The sequence below is a fragment of the Salvelinus namaycush genome, chromosome 20 (genome assembly GCF_016432855.1).
Source record: "Salvelinus namaycush isolate Seneca chromosome 20, SaNama_1.0, whole genome shotgun sequence".
Lineage (NCBI taxonomy): Eukaryota > Metazoa > Chordata > Actinopteri > Salmoniformes > Salmonidae > Salvelinus > Salvelinus namaycush.
The window spans coordinates 39,971,059-39,991,864 of record NC_052326.1 but is presented as its reverse complement, the minus strand read 5'-3'; the positions used below and the strand labels follow the sequence as shown (position 1 = coordinate 39,991,864).

The window sequence follows — 20,806 nt, the reverse complement described above, 5'->3', positions numbered from 1 at the left end:
ACAACCAGTTTAGATGAACATAAAATAACACTTTACTGCACAAAAGGGGACTGTGAAGAGAAAGCCATTTCATATATATATTGAATTGTAATTTGCATTGTGCCATGTATTAGACTTAGTTTGTGTATGTACTGATATGTAGGCTATGTGTGACGTTTTAAATCTATGTATTTCAGTCCTTGACTAATAATGTTCTGTACTGTGTATTATGTGATGTTTCATGGGGATCTCAGGAAGAGTAGTTGATGCTTTTACAGCGGCTAATGGGGATCCTAATACATACACCAATCTCGTGAATGCTAACTTAAAAAGGCATGTTAAAACATCATTGGTCCAACTTTTATTCACAATAAAAAAATAAAAAAAAAGTGCTTATTCACATCCTAACTTTCACATTCATACCCACAGCTTAAATAAACAAAATAACAATTTATAAGGCACTCAGTAGGCATAAACATAAAATATTTAGAATACTATGAAATAATCATAGGTATGTTTAGTTATGAATGTAAGAGCATCTTGCAGCACAAAAGTGCAATAAATAAACCTTTTGCCAAGTCATCACAACAGAAGTAACACATCCTTCAATAAACCTAGAAACATTGACAAAAACATGTTTAAGTGTTTCTTCATCTTTAGCACACATTCATTCAACATGACAGGGGAGTAGCCTACAATTTTTACAGGCAAGAGAAAATACTGCAGACTTAGATTGTCACCATCTCCGCTCCACTGAGACAGCAGTAACTTCCTGTAGCCTCACCCTTATCCAGCATCACAAATGTACACATGATCAGAATCAATTTGTCTGAGGACGCCTACATTTACACCACAAGTCCTCTCACCCAGCCTCTCTTTGCCTTCTCTTTCTTCTTACTTTGTTGGTACTCTGCAATTTTTTGGTGGAAGAATCCTACAAAAAAAAAAAAGTGAAAAACAATTTATTCAATGCTAGGTAGGTGAATCTTGGTAAGTGAATATGCTCCTATGAAAAAGTTATTTTTTGTTGTTAACCACACATCTTCCTCCAGCTTTGGTCGGTGCTTGGCCCAAATCTGTTTGTTGTACATCAATGATCTACCACAGATCTGCCCAAGTGCCAGCCTTCAACTGTAGACCAATGACTCTTGTCCATGTGTCTGGTAAAACCTGTGCTGATGTCTCTAAACAACTGACAGAACATCTGGACTCGGTGGCTTGCAACAGTGCCGAGACCCCTAGAGAGTCACTGTTCCAATGCTTTGAAAATCCTAGACCAAAAGCATATACAGTACCATCACAGTCACATCTTGAAAAACTGTACTGAGCTTTGAACACTTAATCAGATTTGCACATGTGAAGCTTGTGTCTCAATGGTCTTGAGGTTATAATTTTATTTTATTTTTTTAAATATAAACATGTCCCGAGCTACTCATTTTTTCTAGCTTTCAAATAGGCACATTCTTCTAATCTCCTCTCTTTTACAACTCTTCCCCGGTGCACTATATTTTCTGTCAATATACACAAAAGTATGTGGACACCCCTTCAAATTAGTGGATTTGGCTATTTCAGCCACACCCATTGCTGACAGATGTATAAAAATCGAGCACACAGCCATGCAATCTCCATAAACAAACATTGCCAGTAGAATGGCCTCACTGAAGAGCTCAGATACTTTCAATGTGGCACTGTCATAGGATTACACCTTTCCAACAAGTCAGTTCGTCAAATATCTGCTAGAGCTGCCCCGGTCAACTATAAGTGTTGTTATTGTGAAGTGGAAACATCTAGGAGCAACAACGGCTCAGCCGCAAAGTGGTAGGCCACACAAGCTCACAGAATGAGACCGCCGAGGGCTGAAGCAACACTCACTACCGAGTTCCAAACTGCCTCTGGAAGCAACGTCAGCGCAAGAACTGTGCGTCAGGAGCTTAATGACATGCGTTTCCATGGCCGAGTAGCCACACACAAACCTAAGATCACCATGAGCAATGCCAAATGTCGGCTGGAGTGGTGTAAAGCTCGCCGCCATTGGACTCTGGAGCAGTGGAAATGCGTTTGAGTGATGAATCTCGCTTTGCGACCTGGCAGTCCGACAGATAAATCTGGGTTTGGCGGATGCCAGGAGAACGGTACCAGCCCCAATGCATAGTGCCAGCTGTAAAGTTTGGTGGTGGAGGAATTATGGTCTGGGGCTGTTTTTCGTGGTTTGAGCTAGGCCCCTTAGTTACAGTGAAGTGAAATCTTAACACTACAGCACACAATGAAATTCTAGACAATTCTGTGCTTCCAACTTTGTGGCAACAATTTGGGGAAGGCCCTGTCATGCCGAAACAGGAAAATGCCCCTGCGCACAAAGCGAGATCCTTAAAGAAAATGGTTTGTCGAGATCTGTGTAAGAACTTGACTGGCCTGCAAAGAGCCCTGACCTCAACTCCATCGAACACATTTGGGATGAATTGGAACGCCGACTGCGAGCCAGGCCTAATCGCCCAACATCAGTACCCAACCTCACTAATGCTCGTGTCTGAATGGAAGCAAGTCCTCGCAGCAATATCCCAACATCTAGTGAAAAGCCTTCCCAGAAGAGTGGAGGCTGTTATTACAGCAAAGGGGGGGACCAAGTCCATATTAAATGCCCATGATTTTGGAATGAGATGTCCGAATAGCAGGTGTCCAAACTTTCAAGTCATGTATTGTACCTTTTAAAATAATGATTAATAAACAAGGGGGGCCCTCTTAAATCTGTGAATTACCCCCCTAAATTATGTTTTATATTTTCCCAAGTTATGTTCAGTTAAATATTTTCTGGTTTTATATTGTCGTTTTCACTCCAAAAAAAAAAAAAAAAGAGTTGTTCATAGATAAACAAAGAAATTGGATGTTCTGAGTCCATGTCAATGCTTAAATCACATCAGAAGACAATACTTTTCTAGATCTAACAAACTGATTTGAGTGTAATAACACTTTAATTGCACATCTAGTGAGTGAGGAATGTGCAGGTCTAGTGAGGTTTCAGATCTGCTGCTTCTCATTTCATGGCAAAGATAACAAATAACGTTAGACACAAATTCTACAGTCGTGGCCAAAAGTTGAGACTGAAACAAATATATATTTTCACAAAGTCTGCTGCCTCAGTTTGTATGATGGCAATTTGCATATACTCCAGAATGTTATGAAGAGTGATCAGATGAATTGCAATTAGTTGCAAAGTCCCTCTTTGCCATTCAAATGAACAGAATCCTCAAAAAACATTTACACTGCATTTCAACCCTGCCACAAAAGGACCAGCTGACATCATGTCAGTGATTCTCTCGTTAACACAGGTGTGAGTGTTGATGAGGACAAGGCTGGAGATCACTCTGTCATGCTGATTGAGTTTGAATAACAGACTGGAAGCTTCAAAAGGAGGGTGGTGCTTGGAATCATTGTTCATCCTCGGTCAACCATGGTTACCTGGAAGGAAACATGTGCCGTCATCATTGCTTTGCACAAAAAGGGCTTCACAGGCAAGGATATTGCTGCCAGTAAGATTGCACCTAAATCAACCATTTATCGGATCATCAAGAACTTCAAGGAGAACGGTTCAATTGTTGTGAAGAAGGCTTCAGGGCGCCCAAGAAAGTCCAGCAAGCGCCAGGACCGTCTCCTAAAGTTGATTCAGCTGCGGGATCGGGGCACCACCAGTACAGAGCTTGCTCAGGAATGGCAGCAGGCAGGTGTGAGTGCATCTGCACGCACAGTGAGGCAAAGACTTTTGGAGGATGGCCTGGTGTCAAGAAGGGCAGCAAAGAAGCCACTTCTCTCCAGGAAAAACATCAGGGACAGACTGATATTCTGCAAAAGATACAGGGATTTGACTGCTGAGGACTGGGGTAAAGTCATTTTCTCTGATGAATCCCCTTTCCGATTGTTTGGGGCATCTGGAAAAAAGCTTGTCTGGAGAAGACGAGGTGAGCGCTACCATCAGTCCTGTGTCATGCCAACAGTAAAGCATCCCGAGGCCATTCATGCCAAATACATTTAAACTTAATCCTAGTAAAAATTCTGTTTTAGGTCAGTTAGGATCATCAATTAATTTTAAGAATGTGAAATGTCAGAATGAGAGAGAATTATTTCTTTCATCACATTCCCAGTGGGTCAGAAGTTTACATGCACTCAATTAGCATTTGGTAACACTGCCTTTAAATTGTTTAACTTGGATCAAACATTTAGGGTAGCCTTCCACAAGCTTCCCAGAATAAATTGGGTGAATTTTGGCACATTCCTCTTGACAGAGCTGGTGTAACCGAGTCAGGTTTGTAGGCCTCCTTGCTCACACACACTTATTCAGTTTGGCCCACAAATGTTCTATAGGATTGAGGTAAGGGCTTTGTGATGGCCACTCCAATACCTTGATTTTGTTGTCCTTAAGCCATTTTGCCACAACTTTTATAGTATGCTTGGGGTCGTTGTCCATTTGGAAGACACATTTGCAACCAAGCTTTAAATCCTGACTGATGTCTTGAGACGTTGCTTCAATATATCCACATGATTGCCCTTCCTCATGATGCAATCTATTTTGTGAAGTGCACCTGTCCCTCCTGCAGCCAAGCACCCCCCCACAACATGATGCTGCCACCCCCGTGCTTCACGATTGGGATGGTTCTTTGGACTTGCAAATCTCCCCCTTTTTCCTCCAAACATAACGATGGTCATTATGGCCAAACAGTTATATTTTTGTTTCATCAGACCAGAGGACAGTTCTCCAAAAAGTACAATCTTTGTCCCCATATGCAGTTGCAAACTTCTTCCTTGCTGAGCGGCCTTTCAGATCATGTTGATATAGGACTCGTTTAACTGTGGATATAGATACTTTTGTACCCGTTTCCTCCAGCATCTTCACAAGGTCCTTTGCTGTTCTGGGATTGATTTTCGCACCAAAGTACGTTCATCTCTAGGAGACAGAACACATCTCCATCCTGAGCGGTATGACAGCTGCGTGGTCCCATGGTGTTTATACTTGCGTACTATTGTTTGTACAGATGAACGTGGTACCTTCAAGCGTTTGGAAATTGCTCACAAGGATGAACCAGACTTGTGGTCTACAATTTTTTTCCTGAGGTCTTGGCTCATTTCTTTTCATTTTCCCATGTCGTCAAGCAAAGAGGCACTGAGTTTGAAGGTAGGCCTTGAAATACATCCACAGGTACACCTCCAATTGACTCAAATGATGTGGGGTAACTGTCTCCCTGTAGCGCCGTCTTAGGCGTCTCACAGTACGGACATTGTAATTTATTGCCCTGGCCACATCTGCAGTCCTCATGCCTCCTTGCAACATGCTAAAGGCACGTTCACGCAGATGAGCAGGGACATATTTCTTTTGGTGTTTTTCAGAGTCAGTAGAAAGGCCTCTTTAGTATTCTAAGTTTTCATAACTATGACCTTAATTGCCTACCGTCTGTAAGCTGTTAGTGTCTAAACGACCGTTCCACATGTGCATGTGCATGTTCATTAATTGTTTATGGTTCATTGAACAAGCATGGGAAACAGTGTTTAAACCCTTTACAATGAAGATCTGTGAAGTTATTTGGATTTTTACGAATTATCTTTGAAAGACAGGGTCCTGAAAAAGGGATGTTTCTTTTTTTGCTGAGTTTATATTTGTGGGTCTGTAACTTTCTCACTCATTATTTACGATCAATTCAGGACTATCCGTATCCCAATTATTTTGGTCCCCTAAAATGGGGGAACCATGTACAAGAAGTGCTGTAATTTCTGAACGGCTCACCCAATATCGATGAAAACACGCTCAAATGCAAGCTGACAGTATGCACTTAACCTCAGTCAATGTATAATTTCAAATCCAAAGTGCTGGAGTACAGAGCCAAAAATAAGGAACATGTCACTGTCCCAATACTTTTGGAGCTCACTGTATGTATGATATTTGCTTTGTGCATCTAATTGTAAACTATGACATTTTGCTTTGTGCATATAATTGTGTTAATGTAGTGATATGTGATTTAGTGGTTATACATTTCTTTCTTTTGTTTCTATTAGAACCTTAGAAAGACTATAGTACATGCACTGGACCATTGTTTATTCAATGTGTTTGTACTTGTCCCTATCCAAATAAACCAAATTAAATTCAAGTTGTATTCTATTCCATCCTATTCTATTGTTTCAGAAAGTGATGCAACCAGACCTTCCTGTGTGGGCTGTCTCTCCACTTCCTGGATGAAGAGGTCAAACATCTGTGTCTGGATGAAGCGTTTGACAAATTGGCGGCTGGCCTTCGGCTCGGAGGCCTTGCAGAAGCTGTTGATCTGGAATACTCCAGGCTGCCCGCCGCTTCTGCGTTTAACATAGGAGGGGAAGTGACCCACAGTCTTCACAAAGAAGGAGAGGAAGGCCTCCGAGACCACCTTATTCAACTCCTCCGAGGCTAGATAGAAAACAGAGTACAGAGAATACAGATGATCCAGTCAGGATGCTGAGGAGGTGTCTACAAACACAGGTTGAAAGGCCTCAGACAACACCCCTCTCATATATTCTGAGGCTGGACACAAAGTGCACAGAAGATTGTCAGTTTTTAAGTGGCGTCTGCTTTGAGATAGCCAATATGTTGTTGACACAATCATAGGTTGGAAAGCCTCCAAGACAACTCTGTTAAGCTGTATGGCAACCACAACACATGGTGGATTGGCATGTGTGGATGGGGGTTGGGTTTGTGTGTGAGCACTGAGGGGTTGCAGAGGTGCATCTGTGTCTGGATCCATTTAGGCACCGTCAACAGTATCCAGAATAGAATTTCCAGGGTCGTGACGCTGGTCAACCCCTGGGTGTATGTTTCTACAGTATTTTCTCCAACATCACAACCCTCCCACACTCAGACTAGCATAAACTTGGGACATTCCAGGGTTCATACTGTGTGGTATGAGAGAGATTTATGTTCATATTACAGCAACCATCCAGAACATTTCATTGCACATCCACTTCATCATTATTTCTCTCTCATTCTGCACAGAGGATCTCACTTCTATCGTTGGGTTTGTATGGACTATGATGCTGCCTCATGTGGTTTGATTTGTTGCTGATGGAGTCTGTCTTATCTGAAATCGAATGAAAGCCTGAGTCACTGTGTTTACAGAATCCTCTTAAGCCCTATAAACAAGAGTAAAAATTCTAGTCAGTCAAAATGGAGAATGGGTCCACTCACTGGAGTTGTCTTTCCTACAACACAAGGCCTGGAGAAGCTCCCCCTGTAGTTTCTCTGGTAGGATGGTGCTCTCGTCTCCTATCTGTGCCAAAGAGAGAGAGGACACAGAGGAATCTGAGAGGTTGTTGCCAGACCAGCGAGAATGTTTTGGTATTTCTGAGTATACACACATTCAGCCAGAGGGGGAAAAACATTTGAACTGAACTGGTCTGAACCACATACACGATCAAGTTGGCTTTCAAAATGAGAATCATGGGAGTAATGACGCTAGTTTACTAATCTGATTGTGAGATACGAGTTTTAGTTTATTTATGTACTTTTGTTTGTGAACTTGAGGGGAAATATGGTGCATGCAATACTTACACAAGTGATGAAGGTGTTCTCTGCTCCCTCTGTCAGATCTACAATGAGCATCTGTTTATAAGACAGAAATACACACAAAAAATCATCAGGTCGGAGATAACACGCACACTGGCTGGTTTCCATAGGCTGTAATTGTGTTAGTGGTAGCTTAATGAGTGTCACTGGATATATTCTCCCATCTGCAGCCGGTCACAGTGTAGAGACAGGAATGCCTGATCCCAAACATAACAGTAAAACATTGTTTACAGCACTCAACAACTGCCCTTAACTTTCTTTAAAAATCTGTCTTTGTCCCAAAAACATAACTTCATCAAATAGTATTTTCTGAAGCTGACATGTACAGTACGTATACAAAACACATTCTGCTCTGCCATACACACTCACGTCGCTCTGGTCGATGACATCATCCAGTTTGTTCTTTTGCACACCAAGCAGGTAGGGAGTGGGTGCCATGACGACATCAATCAGCACTGAAGGAACGATGGAGATGAAGGTGTGTTGCCATGTGAACGGATAGAGCAGTGCCGCAACCGCATGCAACACCTGGGACAGGGTACTGTAGGGGGTGAAGCAGGTACAAACTTTACACCCATTCAACAGGCCTGCCCTTGTCCCAAACAACCCAGGTTCAGTGATGTCCTTTTGGGGTTAGGATTAGGGTTGGTGCTGTACCTGAGTTCGTCAGCCATGAAGATGATTCGTCGTTCGAGAACGGTGGAGGCAAACACCCGCAGCACCTCCTCGTCTGTGAGACAGCGGAACAGTGTCCGGAAATCCACATGCTCCAACCACGAGTCCAACGGCCTTGTCAAACTGATGACCTGGAGACACACAGGCCAGGAACAGAGACAAAAGGTCTTCAGGAAAAGAGAGAGAGAGAGAGCAAGATAGAGAGCTCTCTTTCAGTGCTGGACTCTAGGATGAAGGTCTCGATCCTCATCGTGACGCCAAGGGCTTTGTGTGTGTCTCCAAACTCCACGTGTCCTCAAGGGCTGCGGATTTTTGCTCCTTCTCTGTACTTGATTGATCGATGAAGGTTATTGATTAATTAGAAACTCCCCTCACCTGGTTCACTAGGTCTTAATTGGCCATGAATTTAAAGGAATTAACAAAAAACAGAAGACACACAACCCTCTAGGAATTTAGTTAAATACCCCTGTTATTGATAACTTTGACACCTTCTGGAAACAGAAGATACTCTACAAGAATGACGGAGTCCATCCAAATCATCTTGGCTCCTGGACTCTGTCCATGCAATTCAAGGCTGCGTTGAAACAATGACTGGTAAATGATCCAAGACCAGCTCAGTTAATCCCTACCATTGTGACAATGAGTCGTCATAATGCTGCATCAAATGTACATGAGCTTAGGGGCATTGACAAACACAATGCAAGTAATTTAATTTATGTACCCCTAATTGCGTCAAATACATCTGTTTATCCTACAGCTAATGTAAGCAGTAATCATGAGCATATAAACCAGAGTTACACTGTTAGCACCGAGGTGGTGTGCCATAGTAGGAAGACCACTTCATGCAGTTCACCCTGCACTATCAGCTCCAATGTAAATAACATGAGTCATTCTACCTCTGTTTTAAATGCTTTACTGGGACGCTTATCAATCAAGCAACCCAGAAAAGTGCTGAAAAAAGGTTAATATGAGCTATGTAACCTAAGAAACAAGGTCCATGAAGTCAATAACTTGCTTGTAACAGATGACATTCATATTCTGACTATCTCTGAAACTCACTTGGATAATACAGTTGATGTCGGAAGTTTACATACACCTTAGCCAAATACATTTAAACTCAGTTTTACAATTCCTGACATTTAATCCTAGTAAAAATTCCTCGTCTTAGGTCAGTTAGGATCACCACTTTATTTTAAGAATGTGAAATGTCAGAATAATAGTAGAGAGAATTTATTTATTTCAAATTTTATTTCTTTCATCACATTCCCAGTGGGTCAGAAGTTTACATACACTCAATTAGTATTTGGTAGCATTGCCTTTAAATTGTTTAACTTGGGCCAAACGTTTTGAGTAGCATTCCACAAGCTTCCCACAATAAGTTGTCTGAATTTGGCCCATTTCTCCTGACAGAGCTGGTGTAACTGAGTCAGGTTTGTAGGACTCCTTGCTCGCACACGCTTTTTCAGTTCTGCCCAGAAATGTTCTATAGGATTGAGGTCAGGGTTTTGTGATGGCCACTCCAATATCTTGACTTTGTTATCCTTAAGCCAATTTGCCACAAGTTTGGAAGTATGCTTGGGGTCATTGTCCATTTGGAAGACAACCAAGCACTAACAGTCAGTATCTGGATAATGTGTGTGAAATCAATATATATATTTTCTGGGTGACCTAAATACTGACTGGCTTTCATCAAGCTGCCCACTCAAGAAAAAGCTTCAAACTGTAACCAGTGCCTGCAACCTGGATCAGGTTGTCAGTCAACCTACCAGGTAGTTACAAACAGCAAAGGAATTAAATAATCAACATGTATTGATCACATCTTTACTAATGCTGCAGATATTTGCTTTAAAGCAGTATCCAAATCCATAGGATGTAGCGATCCCGTCAGATATTTAATTCGATTTTTCTTCTTTCCTCGAAACCAACTGGCTAGTACTTTAGTTAGCTAATCTAGCTAACGTACATGCAGACACAAGTCCCAGTGCCCTCCCATTAATTATATGCTAATGGAAGCCTCAAATATAATCCAGTTAGAATCAGGAATTCCCCAACGTAGATGTTTTGGCCCCTTGCTTTTTTACTAACGACATGACACTGACTGAGTAAAGCCAGAGTGTCTATGTATGCGAATGACTCACTATGAATGTCAGCTACTGAATTGACTGCAAAACTCAACAAAAAGCTGCAGTTAGTTTCAGAGTGGATGGCAAGGAATAAGTTAGCCCTAAATATTTCTAAAACTAAAAGCATTGAATTTCGAACAAAAACACTCACTAAACCTCGACTAAATCTTGTAATAAATAATGTGGAAATTGAGCAAGTTGAGATGACTAAACTGCTTGGAGTATCCCTAGATTGTAAAGTGTCATGTTCAAAACATATTGATGCCGTAGTAGCTAAGATGGGGAGAAGTCTGTCCATAATAAAGCGTTTCTCTGCCTTCTTAACAACACTATCAACAAGGCAGGTCCTACAGGCCCGAGTTTTGTCGCACCTTGACCACTGTTCAGTCGTGTGGTCAGGTGCCACACAGGAAAAAAAAAAGACTTAGGAAAATTGCAATTGACTCAGCACAGGGCAGCACGGCTGGCCCTTGGATGTACACAGAGAGCTAATATTAATAATATGCATGTCAATCTCTCCTGGCTGAAAGTGTAGGAGAGATTGACTTCATCACTACTTTTATTTATGAGAGGTATTGACATGTTGAAAGCACCGAGCTGTCTGTCTAAACTACTGGCACACAGCTCGGACACCCATGCATACCCCACAAGACATGCCACCAGAGGTTTTTTCAGTCCCCAAGTCCAGAACAGACTATGGGAGGCACACAGTACTACATAGAGTCATGACTACATGGAACTCTATTACACATCAAGTAACTGATGCAAGCAGTAAAATGACATAAAAAAACTTATACGGAACAGCGGGGACTGTGAAGCAACAAACATTGGCACAGACACACACACGATAACATACATACACATGGATTTAGTACTGTAGATATGTGGTAGTGGTGGAGTAGGGGCCTGAGGGCACACAGTGTGTTATGAAATCTGTGAATGTATTGTAATGTTTTTAAAATTGTATAAACTGCCTTAATTTTGCTGGACCCCAGGAAGAGTAGCTGCTGCTTTGGCAGCAGCTAATGGGGATCCATAATAAATACTCCATACCTCTGTTCCAGACTCTGGTATGAAGCTCTTGATCTTGACAGTGTTTCCGGGAGCAGGGAACGGCGCCTCCCTCAGGCTCTGCATGAATGGATAGATCATCGCCATGGAGATCTGCCTGCGCTTCTCCACCTCATCAAAGATCTGAAAAACACATATAGAATTATATAAATTGTAAGCACCAATCATACTGTAGTAAAGCTCTGTTGTGGGTAGACCAGCCTCCATATTAGGCCTACCATTTAGAATGTGTCATCAGCCCTATGTAAATGTATTGCAACCTGACTTTTGATGAATGCTATACTCATCTAGTTAACACTTATCCCAACTAGTATGCATGTATGAATGTAGTAGTATGGCTAGTATGTAGAAGAGTGGCTCTCAGGTTCTAAATATAGTTGTTCATAAACAGTTTGACTCATCAGGGAATTTTGGCCTAATGAAGTAGTAGGGAATGTCATTATTAAACCAGCCCGTTTCTCTCTTCGTCTGACACACACACACTCTCCTTGCCTGCCGCAGCATAGATCATCTACTGTAAGGGTTAGAAGTCACCCTGGTGGATGAGGACATCAGTTGAACAACCCTCAGTGAAGAATACCTTGCTACAACAGGGCAGGGAGCTGAAGAACACCCCATTCTCTATTAATGAACAATTTTCCCATTCAATAGCGGAGAGAAGACGTGCCCTGTACCCCACTTTCAAGTCTCAGAGCAGAGAAGCAGAATGTCTACTGGTCGATAAATTGTACATAAACCACCAAGAGTTCAAGGACTCGAAGAATACAACGTGGCTGTGAGTGATAGCTACCTCCTGCTGAAATAGTACCTGATACATGATTGTAATGTGGTGCAATGTGTATTAAGTGTTTTTTTATTTTTATGCATGGACACTTTGTATTTTTATTCATGCAGTGCAGAACCGTGTGGACTTCAAATAAGGTTGGACTTACGGGAAGGAGAAATGGGTACGATGGATTAAATTTTTTAACTTATGCAATATGGAACTTTGGACTTAAAATCAGGTTTGGATCTAGGGGAAGACGGAGGAGGGTAAGGCTGACCTTTTTTTTCTCCTTTCTTTTTGTTTGTTTATTTAAATTTGAAGACTGCACAGGTAGTAAAATACAAAACCAATTTTGTTTTGTGAGTTTGACATAATATGGCCCAATTGTAGGGATCAGGGTATATTATGCCTTAAAAGCTGTTATATAGTGCGGCCCTTTTCGGGGATGTGAATCGGAACTAATAGAATTTAAGCTATACGATCCTAATGTGCCATTATCTTTTTTCCATTTAAAAAATAGATCTTAAAAATGTAAATGGAATATTGTTCCGATACACACCGGCAAATGGATTGGTTATTGTCAACAGGGTTGTTGTCTATATTAGTGTGCGGCTGGATTGGTTAACACTGGGTTAAACTGATTAAAGTTAACGGTAGAGCTAACACAATAACTGGCTTGTGGAAGCGCTTCTAAGTGAGAAGTGTATTATGTTTTTACATGAGCTACCGTTGAAGTCGGAAGTTTACATACACTTTAGCCAAATACATTTAAACTCAGTTTCACAATTCCTGACATTTAATCCTAGTAAATAATAGTAGAGCGAATGATTTATTTCAGCATCACATTCCCAGTGGGTCAGAAGTTTACATGCACTCAATTAGTATTTGGTAGCATTGCCTTTAAATTGTTTAACTTGGGTAAAACATTTTGGGTAGCCTTCCACAAGCTTCCCACAATAAGTTGGGTGAATTTTGGCCCATTCCTCCTGACAGAGCTGGTGTAACTGAGTTAGGTTTGTAGGCCTCCTTGCTCGCACACACTTTTTCAGTTCTGCCCACAAATGTTCTATAGGATTGAGGTCAGGGCTTTGTGATGGCCACTCCAATACCTTGACTTTGTGCTTAAGCCATTTTGCCACAACTTTGGAAGTATGCTTGGGGTCATTGTCCATTTGGAAGACCCATTTGCGACCAAGCTTTAACTTCCTGACTGCTGTCTTGAGATGTTGCTTCAATATATCCACAATTTTCCCTCATAATGCCATCTATTTTGTGAAGAGCACCAGTCCCTCCTGCAGCTAAGCACCCCCACGTTGCCACCCCTGTGCTTCACGGTTGGGATGGTGTTCTTCGGCTTGCTATCCTCCCCCTTTTCCTCCAAACATAACGATGGTCATTATGGCCAAACAGTTATATTTTTGTTTCATCAGACCAGAGGACATTTCTCCAAAAAGTACGCTCTTTGTCCCCATGTGCAGTTGCAAACTGTAGTCTGGCTTTTTTTAATGGCAGTTTTGGAGCAGTGGCTTCTTCCTTGCAGAGCGGCCTTTCGGGGTATGTCGATATAGGACTCGTTTTTACTGTGGATATAGATACTTTTGTACCGGTTTCCTCCAGCATCTTCACAAGGTCCTTTGCTGTTGTTCTGGGATTGATTTTCGCACCAAAGTACGTTCATCTCTAGGAGACAGAACGTTTCTCCTTCCTGAGCGGTATGATGGCTGCGTGGTCCCATGGTGTTTATACTTGCGTACTATTGTTTGTACAGATGAACGTGGTACCTTCAGGCATTTGGAAATTGCTCCCAAGGATGAACCAGACTTGTGGAGGTCTATAATTATTTTCTGAGGTCTTGGCTGATTTCTTTTGATTTTCCCATGATGTCAAGCAAAGAGGCACTGAGTTCGAAGGTAGGCCTTGAAATACATCCACAGGTACACCTCCAATTGACTCAAATGATGTCAATTAGCCTATCAGAAGCTTCTAAAGCCTCAACTCAGTCAACTTAGTGCATGTAAACTTCTGACGCACTGGAATTGTGATACAGTGAATTGTAAGTGAAATAATCTGTCTGTAAACATTTGTTGGAACAATTACTTGTGTCATGCACAAAGTACAGTCGTGGCCAAAAGTTTTGAGAATGACAAATATTAATTTCCAAAGTTTGCTGCTTCAGTGTCTAGATATTTTTGTCAGATGTTACTATGGAATACTAAAGTATAATTACAAGCATTTCATAAGTGTCAAAGGCTTTTATTGACAATTACATGAAGTTGATGCAAAGAGTCAATATTTGCAGTGTTTACCCTTCTTTTTCAAGAACTCTGCAATCCGCCCTGGCATGCTCTCAAGTAACTCCTGGGCCACATCCTGACTGATGGCAGCCCATTCTTGCATAATCAATGCTTGGAGTTTGTCAGAATTTGTGGGGTTTTGTTTGTCCACCTGCCTCTTGAGGATTGACCATAAGTTCTCAATGGGATTAAGATCTGTGGAATTTCCTGGCCATGGACCCAAAATATCGATGTTTTGTTCCCCGAGACTCTTAGTTATCACTTTTGCCTTATGGCAAGGTGCTCCATCATGCTGGAAAATGCATTGTTCTTCACCAAACTGTTCCTGGATGGTTGGGAGAAGTTGCTCACGGAGGATGTGTTGGTACCATTCTTTATTCATGGCTGTGTTCTTAGGCAAAATTGTGAGTGAGCCCACTCCCTTGGCTGAGAAGCAACCCCACACATGAATGGTCTCGGGATGCTTTACTGTTGGCATGACACAGGACTGATGGTAGCGCTCACCTCGTCTTCTCCAGACAAGCTTTTTTCCAGATGCCCCAAACAATCGGAAAGGGGATTCATCAGAGAAAATGACTTTACCCCAGTCCTCAGCAGTCAAATCCCTGTATCTTTTGCAGAATATCAGTCTGTCCCTGATGTTTTTCCTGGAGAGAAGTGGCTTCTTTGCTGCCCTTCTTGACACCAGGCCATCCTCCAAAAGTCTTTGCCTCACTGTGCGTGCAGATGCACTCACACCTGCCTGCTGCCATTCCTGAGCAAGCTCTGTACTGGTGGTGCCCCGATCCCGCAGCTGAATCAACTTTAGGAGACGGTCCTGGCGCTTGCTGGACTTTCTTGGGCGCCCTGAAGCCTTCTTCACAACAATTGAACCGTTCTCCTTGAAGTTCTTGATGATCCGATAAATGGTTGATTTAGGTGCAATCTTACTGGCAGCAATATCCTTGCCTGTGAAGCCCTTTTTGTGCAAAGCAATGATGACGGCACATGTTTCCTTCCAGGTAACCATGGTTGACCGAGGATGAACAATGATTCCAAGCACCACCCTCCTTTTGAAGCTTCCAGTCTGTTATTCAAACTCAATCAGCATGACAGAGTGATCTCCAGCCTTGTCCTCGTCAACACTCACACCTGTGTTAACGAGAGAATTACTGACATGTCAGCTGGTCCTTTTGTGGCAGGGCTGAAATGCAGTGGAAATGTTTTTTGGGGATTCAGTTCATTTGCATGGCAAAGAGGGACTTTGCAATTAATTGCAATTCATCTGATCATTCTGGAGTATATGCAAATTGCCATTGTAACGGATGTGAAATGGCTAGCTAGTTAGCGGGTACGCGCTAATAGCGTTTCAATCAGTTACGTCACTTGCTCTGAAACCTAGAAGTAGTGTTTCCCCTTGCTCTGCAAGGGCCGCGGCTTTTGTGGAGCGATGGGTAACGACGCTTCGTGGGTGACTGTTGTTGATGTGTGCAGAGGGTCCCTGGTTCGCGCCCGAGGTCGGGGCGAGGGGACGTACTAAAGTTATACTGTTACACCATCATACAAACTGAGGCAACAGACTTTGTGCAAATGTATATTTGTGTCATTCTCAAAACTTTTGGCCACGACTGTAGATCTAACTTTCCAAAACTATAGTTCGTTAACAAGAAATTTGTGGAGTGGTTGAAAAACGAGTTAAATGACCAACTGTATATACGCTACCCTTATATTCTCAATCCTAATGATATAGGCCTGTGTGTAAATTAGCCAAAGTGATAGAGCAACGACCCTGGAATAAAAACTAAAATGTGTGTGGGTAGAGGTTGGTTTTACAGGTTCTCTCTCTTGATTGTCAGTACTGCATGTCTTCTTTGTTATCGTGCCATGGCTGTGTCTTAGTGACAACAGACCTAGATATGGGGGGAGGTTTTAGTGGGTGGAATATTAGGACAATTGGAGGTCTACTCAGTTACATAATGCTTAACAGTGCAAATATTAAATGGTACAGCTACAGTATATGGACACTTAATCATCATGGTGCTTTTTGATGGCAAGTTTATAGACATTGGTTGTGGTACGTATAATTGAAACTTGGGTATCATTATGGTAAGTGGGGAAATAAGTTTAGACAGTTACAATTGTAATGACTTAAAAAAAAATATATATAATATCTATTGTTTCAGGAAACTCGCACTACAACTATAGATGTGGTTGTATGGAAAATAAATATATTTTGTCATGGGCAAAGAAACTCAAAGGGGGGGGGGGGGTTATATTAATTAACAACAATTTTGATCTAATAGTGCAAACAGAGCAAGGAAGATGGATTCTTTTAAATATGCTATTGGACCAAAAACAGATCTGGTTAATGAATCTATATGTGCCAAATAATGATGATCCACACTTCTTTGAAAATATATATAATAATCTATTGAGCTCACAAGTAACAAATTAATCTATTATTATGGGGGGAAATTATAATATGGTTTTGGTACCTCAATGGATCGAAAAGGAAATCACCCTCATGCACTTGAGATAACAAATATCCTGGATACATTAGAACTAGTGGATATATGGAGCCTGAAAAACCCTGACCTAGTGAGATATACATGGAGGAGGTTTAATCAAGCCAGCCATCTTCATTACTTCCTTGTCTAATTTTTTCCTGGCATCAAAAGTTAAGTATTAATAGGAGACAGAAAGCGATCAGACCATCATCTAATTGGCCTTCACATAACTCTTACAGAATTTCCATGCGGATGGGGACATTGGAAATATAATCAAAGCCTACTGGATGACAATTTGCTCTTAACTAAGACAAAATCATTCATAAATTGACTTTTCTGCACAACATAGGCACAGTAGATCCTCTTATTGTATGTGACACTTTCAAAATGGACTTTGAGGCCATTCAATACAATACTCATCATTAAAACAAAAGAAGTTTAGTCAAAAGAGAAGACTAAAAGCAAACAGAGGAAATAACAGTGCAGGTAGATGGCAATAAAAACCTGCAATATAGTGGCACAAAATAAGTTAGAGGAAAAACATTTGGAGGAACTTAATCAAGAAATATCAAGTGTAAATTTATAACAAAAAAAAGTGAATTGGGTGGAAAAGTGCAAAATGCATTACGTTTTTCTTGAATGTTCAACATAGAAATGCTACAAAAAATGATTTACAGAAACTTATTACCAATGACGGAGTCATCCATGATTCACCAAATTATATATTTGAAAGAGGAAGCAAAATATTTTAAGCATAAAGTATTGGAAAGTATTCAGACCTTGACTTTTTCCACATTTTGTTACGTTACAGCCTTATTCTAAAATTGATTAAATATTTTTCCTCAGCAATCTACACACAATATCCCTTAATGACAAAGTGAAAACAGGTTTTTAGAAATGTTTGCAAATGTATTTACTTAAAAACAGAAATACCTTATTTACATAAGTATTCAGACCCTTTGCTATGATACTCGAAATTAAACTCAGGTGCATCCTGTTTCCATTGAAAATCCTTGATGTTTCTACAACTTGGAGTCCACCTGTGGTAAACTCAATTGATTGGACATGATTTGGTAAGGCATACACTGGTCTATATAAAAAGGTCCCACAGTTGACAGTGCATGTCAGAGCAAAAAACCAAGCCATGTCTGGGGATCTGGGGAACGGTTCCAAAAAAAAAAAAGTATGCCAATGACTCAAGTTTTATACTAAAATCCGCAATCTGGATCTCTACAGTCCCATTGAGAGCTTGATCAGTTTTCTAGCCTCTCTGGACTAAAACCCAATTATGACAAGTATTACCATATTATGTATTGATCGTTAAAAGACAATGTTTACATTACCTTGTAGTTTACCAATACTATGGGCGGATGGTGAAGTAGACATACTTGGTATTAATCTAAAAAGATAACAATGAACGTAACATCAATAGAAAAATCCCATTGATTAACTATTTGGTCTGATCACAGTTTACTTAATTAATCATATGAGCAACTTCACTTTATTTGGAACGCTAAGGCAGAACAATTAAATGTGCCTATTTATATAATGAATAGAAGTTTGGGGGCTAAAATGATTAAATATTTAAGTAGTAAACCTCACTAAAAGCTATACTTAATAATCTACTGGAGAACCAGTTGGGTTTAAGGCAGGCTCATCCTTTGTTAAATTGCCTTTCTACAAATGTCAACTTTCGACCAATTGAAAATGAAACTATTTAAAGTATCGCCCTTTCTTAAACAAGTAAACAAGCCATACAAAACTGGTTACAATTTTGTCCTCCAGAAAATATAATATTTGTACTATGATTAAACTCAAATATACTGATTGATAAAAATAAAAATCACAAACTTGACTTCATTATATTTATTCATAATCACATATGCAGCTATCGAAAATATATGGGAATGTCTGCTCAATCCAAAGTTACAACCAACTGATTGCAGCATTACCGCAAAAATGGATGAGGCAAGTGGAAGAGGGAGAAGGTAGAGAACTTGTTTGTCTACATATATTAAAATATACAAATTGGCTGAAAAGGATTGGCATAAATAGAAAAATACCAGTTTCATTTGAGGACAATTCTTTTTTATCTCAGAGCTGAGCCACAGGTTGCTAAATAAATGGGAAGAGATTTTATGATTTCCCGATTCCAAGGCACATGGTATATGAACTGAAACAAAAAAAACACTTGATTCAACATTGAGTTGTTGAATATAAATGATTGTACAAAATGCTATAAAATATATATCATAATCTAAGCTCTGTAGATTTTGCTGCGAACAGACAATCACTAGATCATTTATTTTGGTATGGCCCCTATGTAGCTCGTTTCTGGTAACAGGTTCAGGAATAACAAAATATTCACTTCAAATTAACCTTACAAATAGCAGTGTTGGGCGATTTGGAAGGCCATAGTCAATCAATAATATATTAATACTCGTAGGAAAGGTTTTCATCTTTAAACTCACAATCTGTGGATACTATGGGATTAGAAAGGTTCAAAATTGATGTAAAACGTCACAGCACAAAAAAGACATGGCACATGGAAACCAAACGAGGGTGGTCCACAGTGATAGGTGGGATGGGCTGAGAGTTGAGGGGTGGGATTAAAGAGCTCGTTAATGTATTATTGTTTTGTGATTGCTGTATATTAAAGTACCACCGATGTAAAATGTATGTAGCAAAAAAGCTGTACTAATATATTTGTGTCCTCTGAAGGGGAGAGGGGGACGAGACAGGTCGTGGATGAGTTAGTAATAATAAATTAAAAAAGTGAGTGAGTGAATATATAATGTGAGTGTGTATTACGACGCCCTCCCCGCTCACCTTGGAGAACAGTCCAAAGCAGGCCACCTGGCTGATGATGCAATAGGCCTCCGGAGGCCGTGCCCCTTTGCCACTGGGCTGCAGGAACAACATGTCATGAGAAACTAAACACCGGAGAGTAATTCTCATGTCCTATGAATGACACCATGGATAATTTACCAGTAACCTCCTGCAGTAGCCATTCTTCCTACTGCCGTCGACCTCTGTCAACACGAAGGAGAATGTCTCACTGCAGAGAGAGAGAGAGAATAGAACATGTTGATCGACTACACATTTTTGTGCTTAGTACTCAGAGGTGTAGGTTCAGATTGAGGCTCAGAAGAATACTCAGATGTCATCATGATTCGTTTTCTTTAAATCATTTTTTTTTTACCCCTTTTTCTCCCCAATTTTGTGGTATCCAATTGGTAGTTACAGTCTTGTCGCTGCAACTCCCGTACGGACTCGGGAGGTGAAGGTCGAGAGCCGTGCGTCCTCCGAAACACAACCCAACCAAGCCATACTGCTTCTTGACACAATGCCCACTTAACCCGGAAGCCAGCCGCACCAATGTGTCGGAGGAAACACCGTAAACCTGGCGACCGTGTTAGCGTGCACTGTGCCCAGCCCGCCACAGGAGTCGCTAGTGCGCGATGGGAGGATGACGCTGGGCCCATTGGTCTCTCGGTCGCGGCCGGAGGCGACAGAGCCTGGACTCGAACCCAGAATCTCTAGTGGCACAGCTGGCACTGCGATGCAGTGCCTTAGACCACCGCACCACTCTGGAGGCCCCATCGGAGTCGTTTTCATTCAGATTTTGTAGCAACGCTAATGAGTGCATCCATTCGTCTTGGTATTCTTGCAATTGTAAATTACACACACAATCACGGTGTACTCCAAGTAGGTCAGAGTATATAACATTGAGATTATAATTAGAATAGATGAATATAATAGAATGAAGAACAGGGTGGGTCATTCACAATTGGTGGGTACATAATTATGCTTCCTCTCGCTCATCAACTCATCCA

General features: G+C 41.1%; 1 protein-coding gene across 1 annotated transcript in view; it reads right to left on the bottom strand.

Annotated features, from left to right (window-relative positions):
- Positions 1–285: 285 nt before the first annotated feature.
- LOC120065336 (DENN domain-containing protein 2D-like) overlaps positions 286–20,806 on the bottom strand; it is a 29,298-nt gene continuing 8,777 nt past the window's right edge. The window contains exons 5-13 of the mRNA XM_039016253.1: positions 19,959–20,028; positions 19,800–19,877; positions 11,407–11,547; positions 8,213–8,361; positions 7,925–8,096; positions 7,541–7,591; positions 7,178–7,259; positions 6,164–6,403; positions 286–913 (exon numbers count right to left, since the gene is read on the bottom strand). Of these exons, the coding sequence (XP_038872181.1) occupies positions 825–913; positions 6,164–6,403; positions 7,178–7,259; positions 7,541–7,591; positions 7,925–8,096; positions 8,213–8,361; positions 11,407–11,547; positions 19,800–19,877; positions 19,959–20,028 (1,072 nt within the window). The 3' untranslated portion in view covers positions 286–824. The remainder of the gene's footprint in view (positions 914–6,163; positions 6,404–7,177; positions 7,260–7,540; positions 7,592–7,924; positions 8,097–8,212; positions 8,362–11,406; positions 11,548–19,799; positions 19,878–19,958; positions 20,029–20,806) is intronic.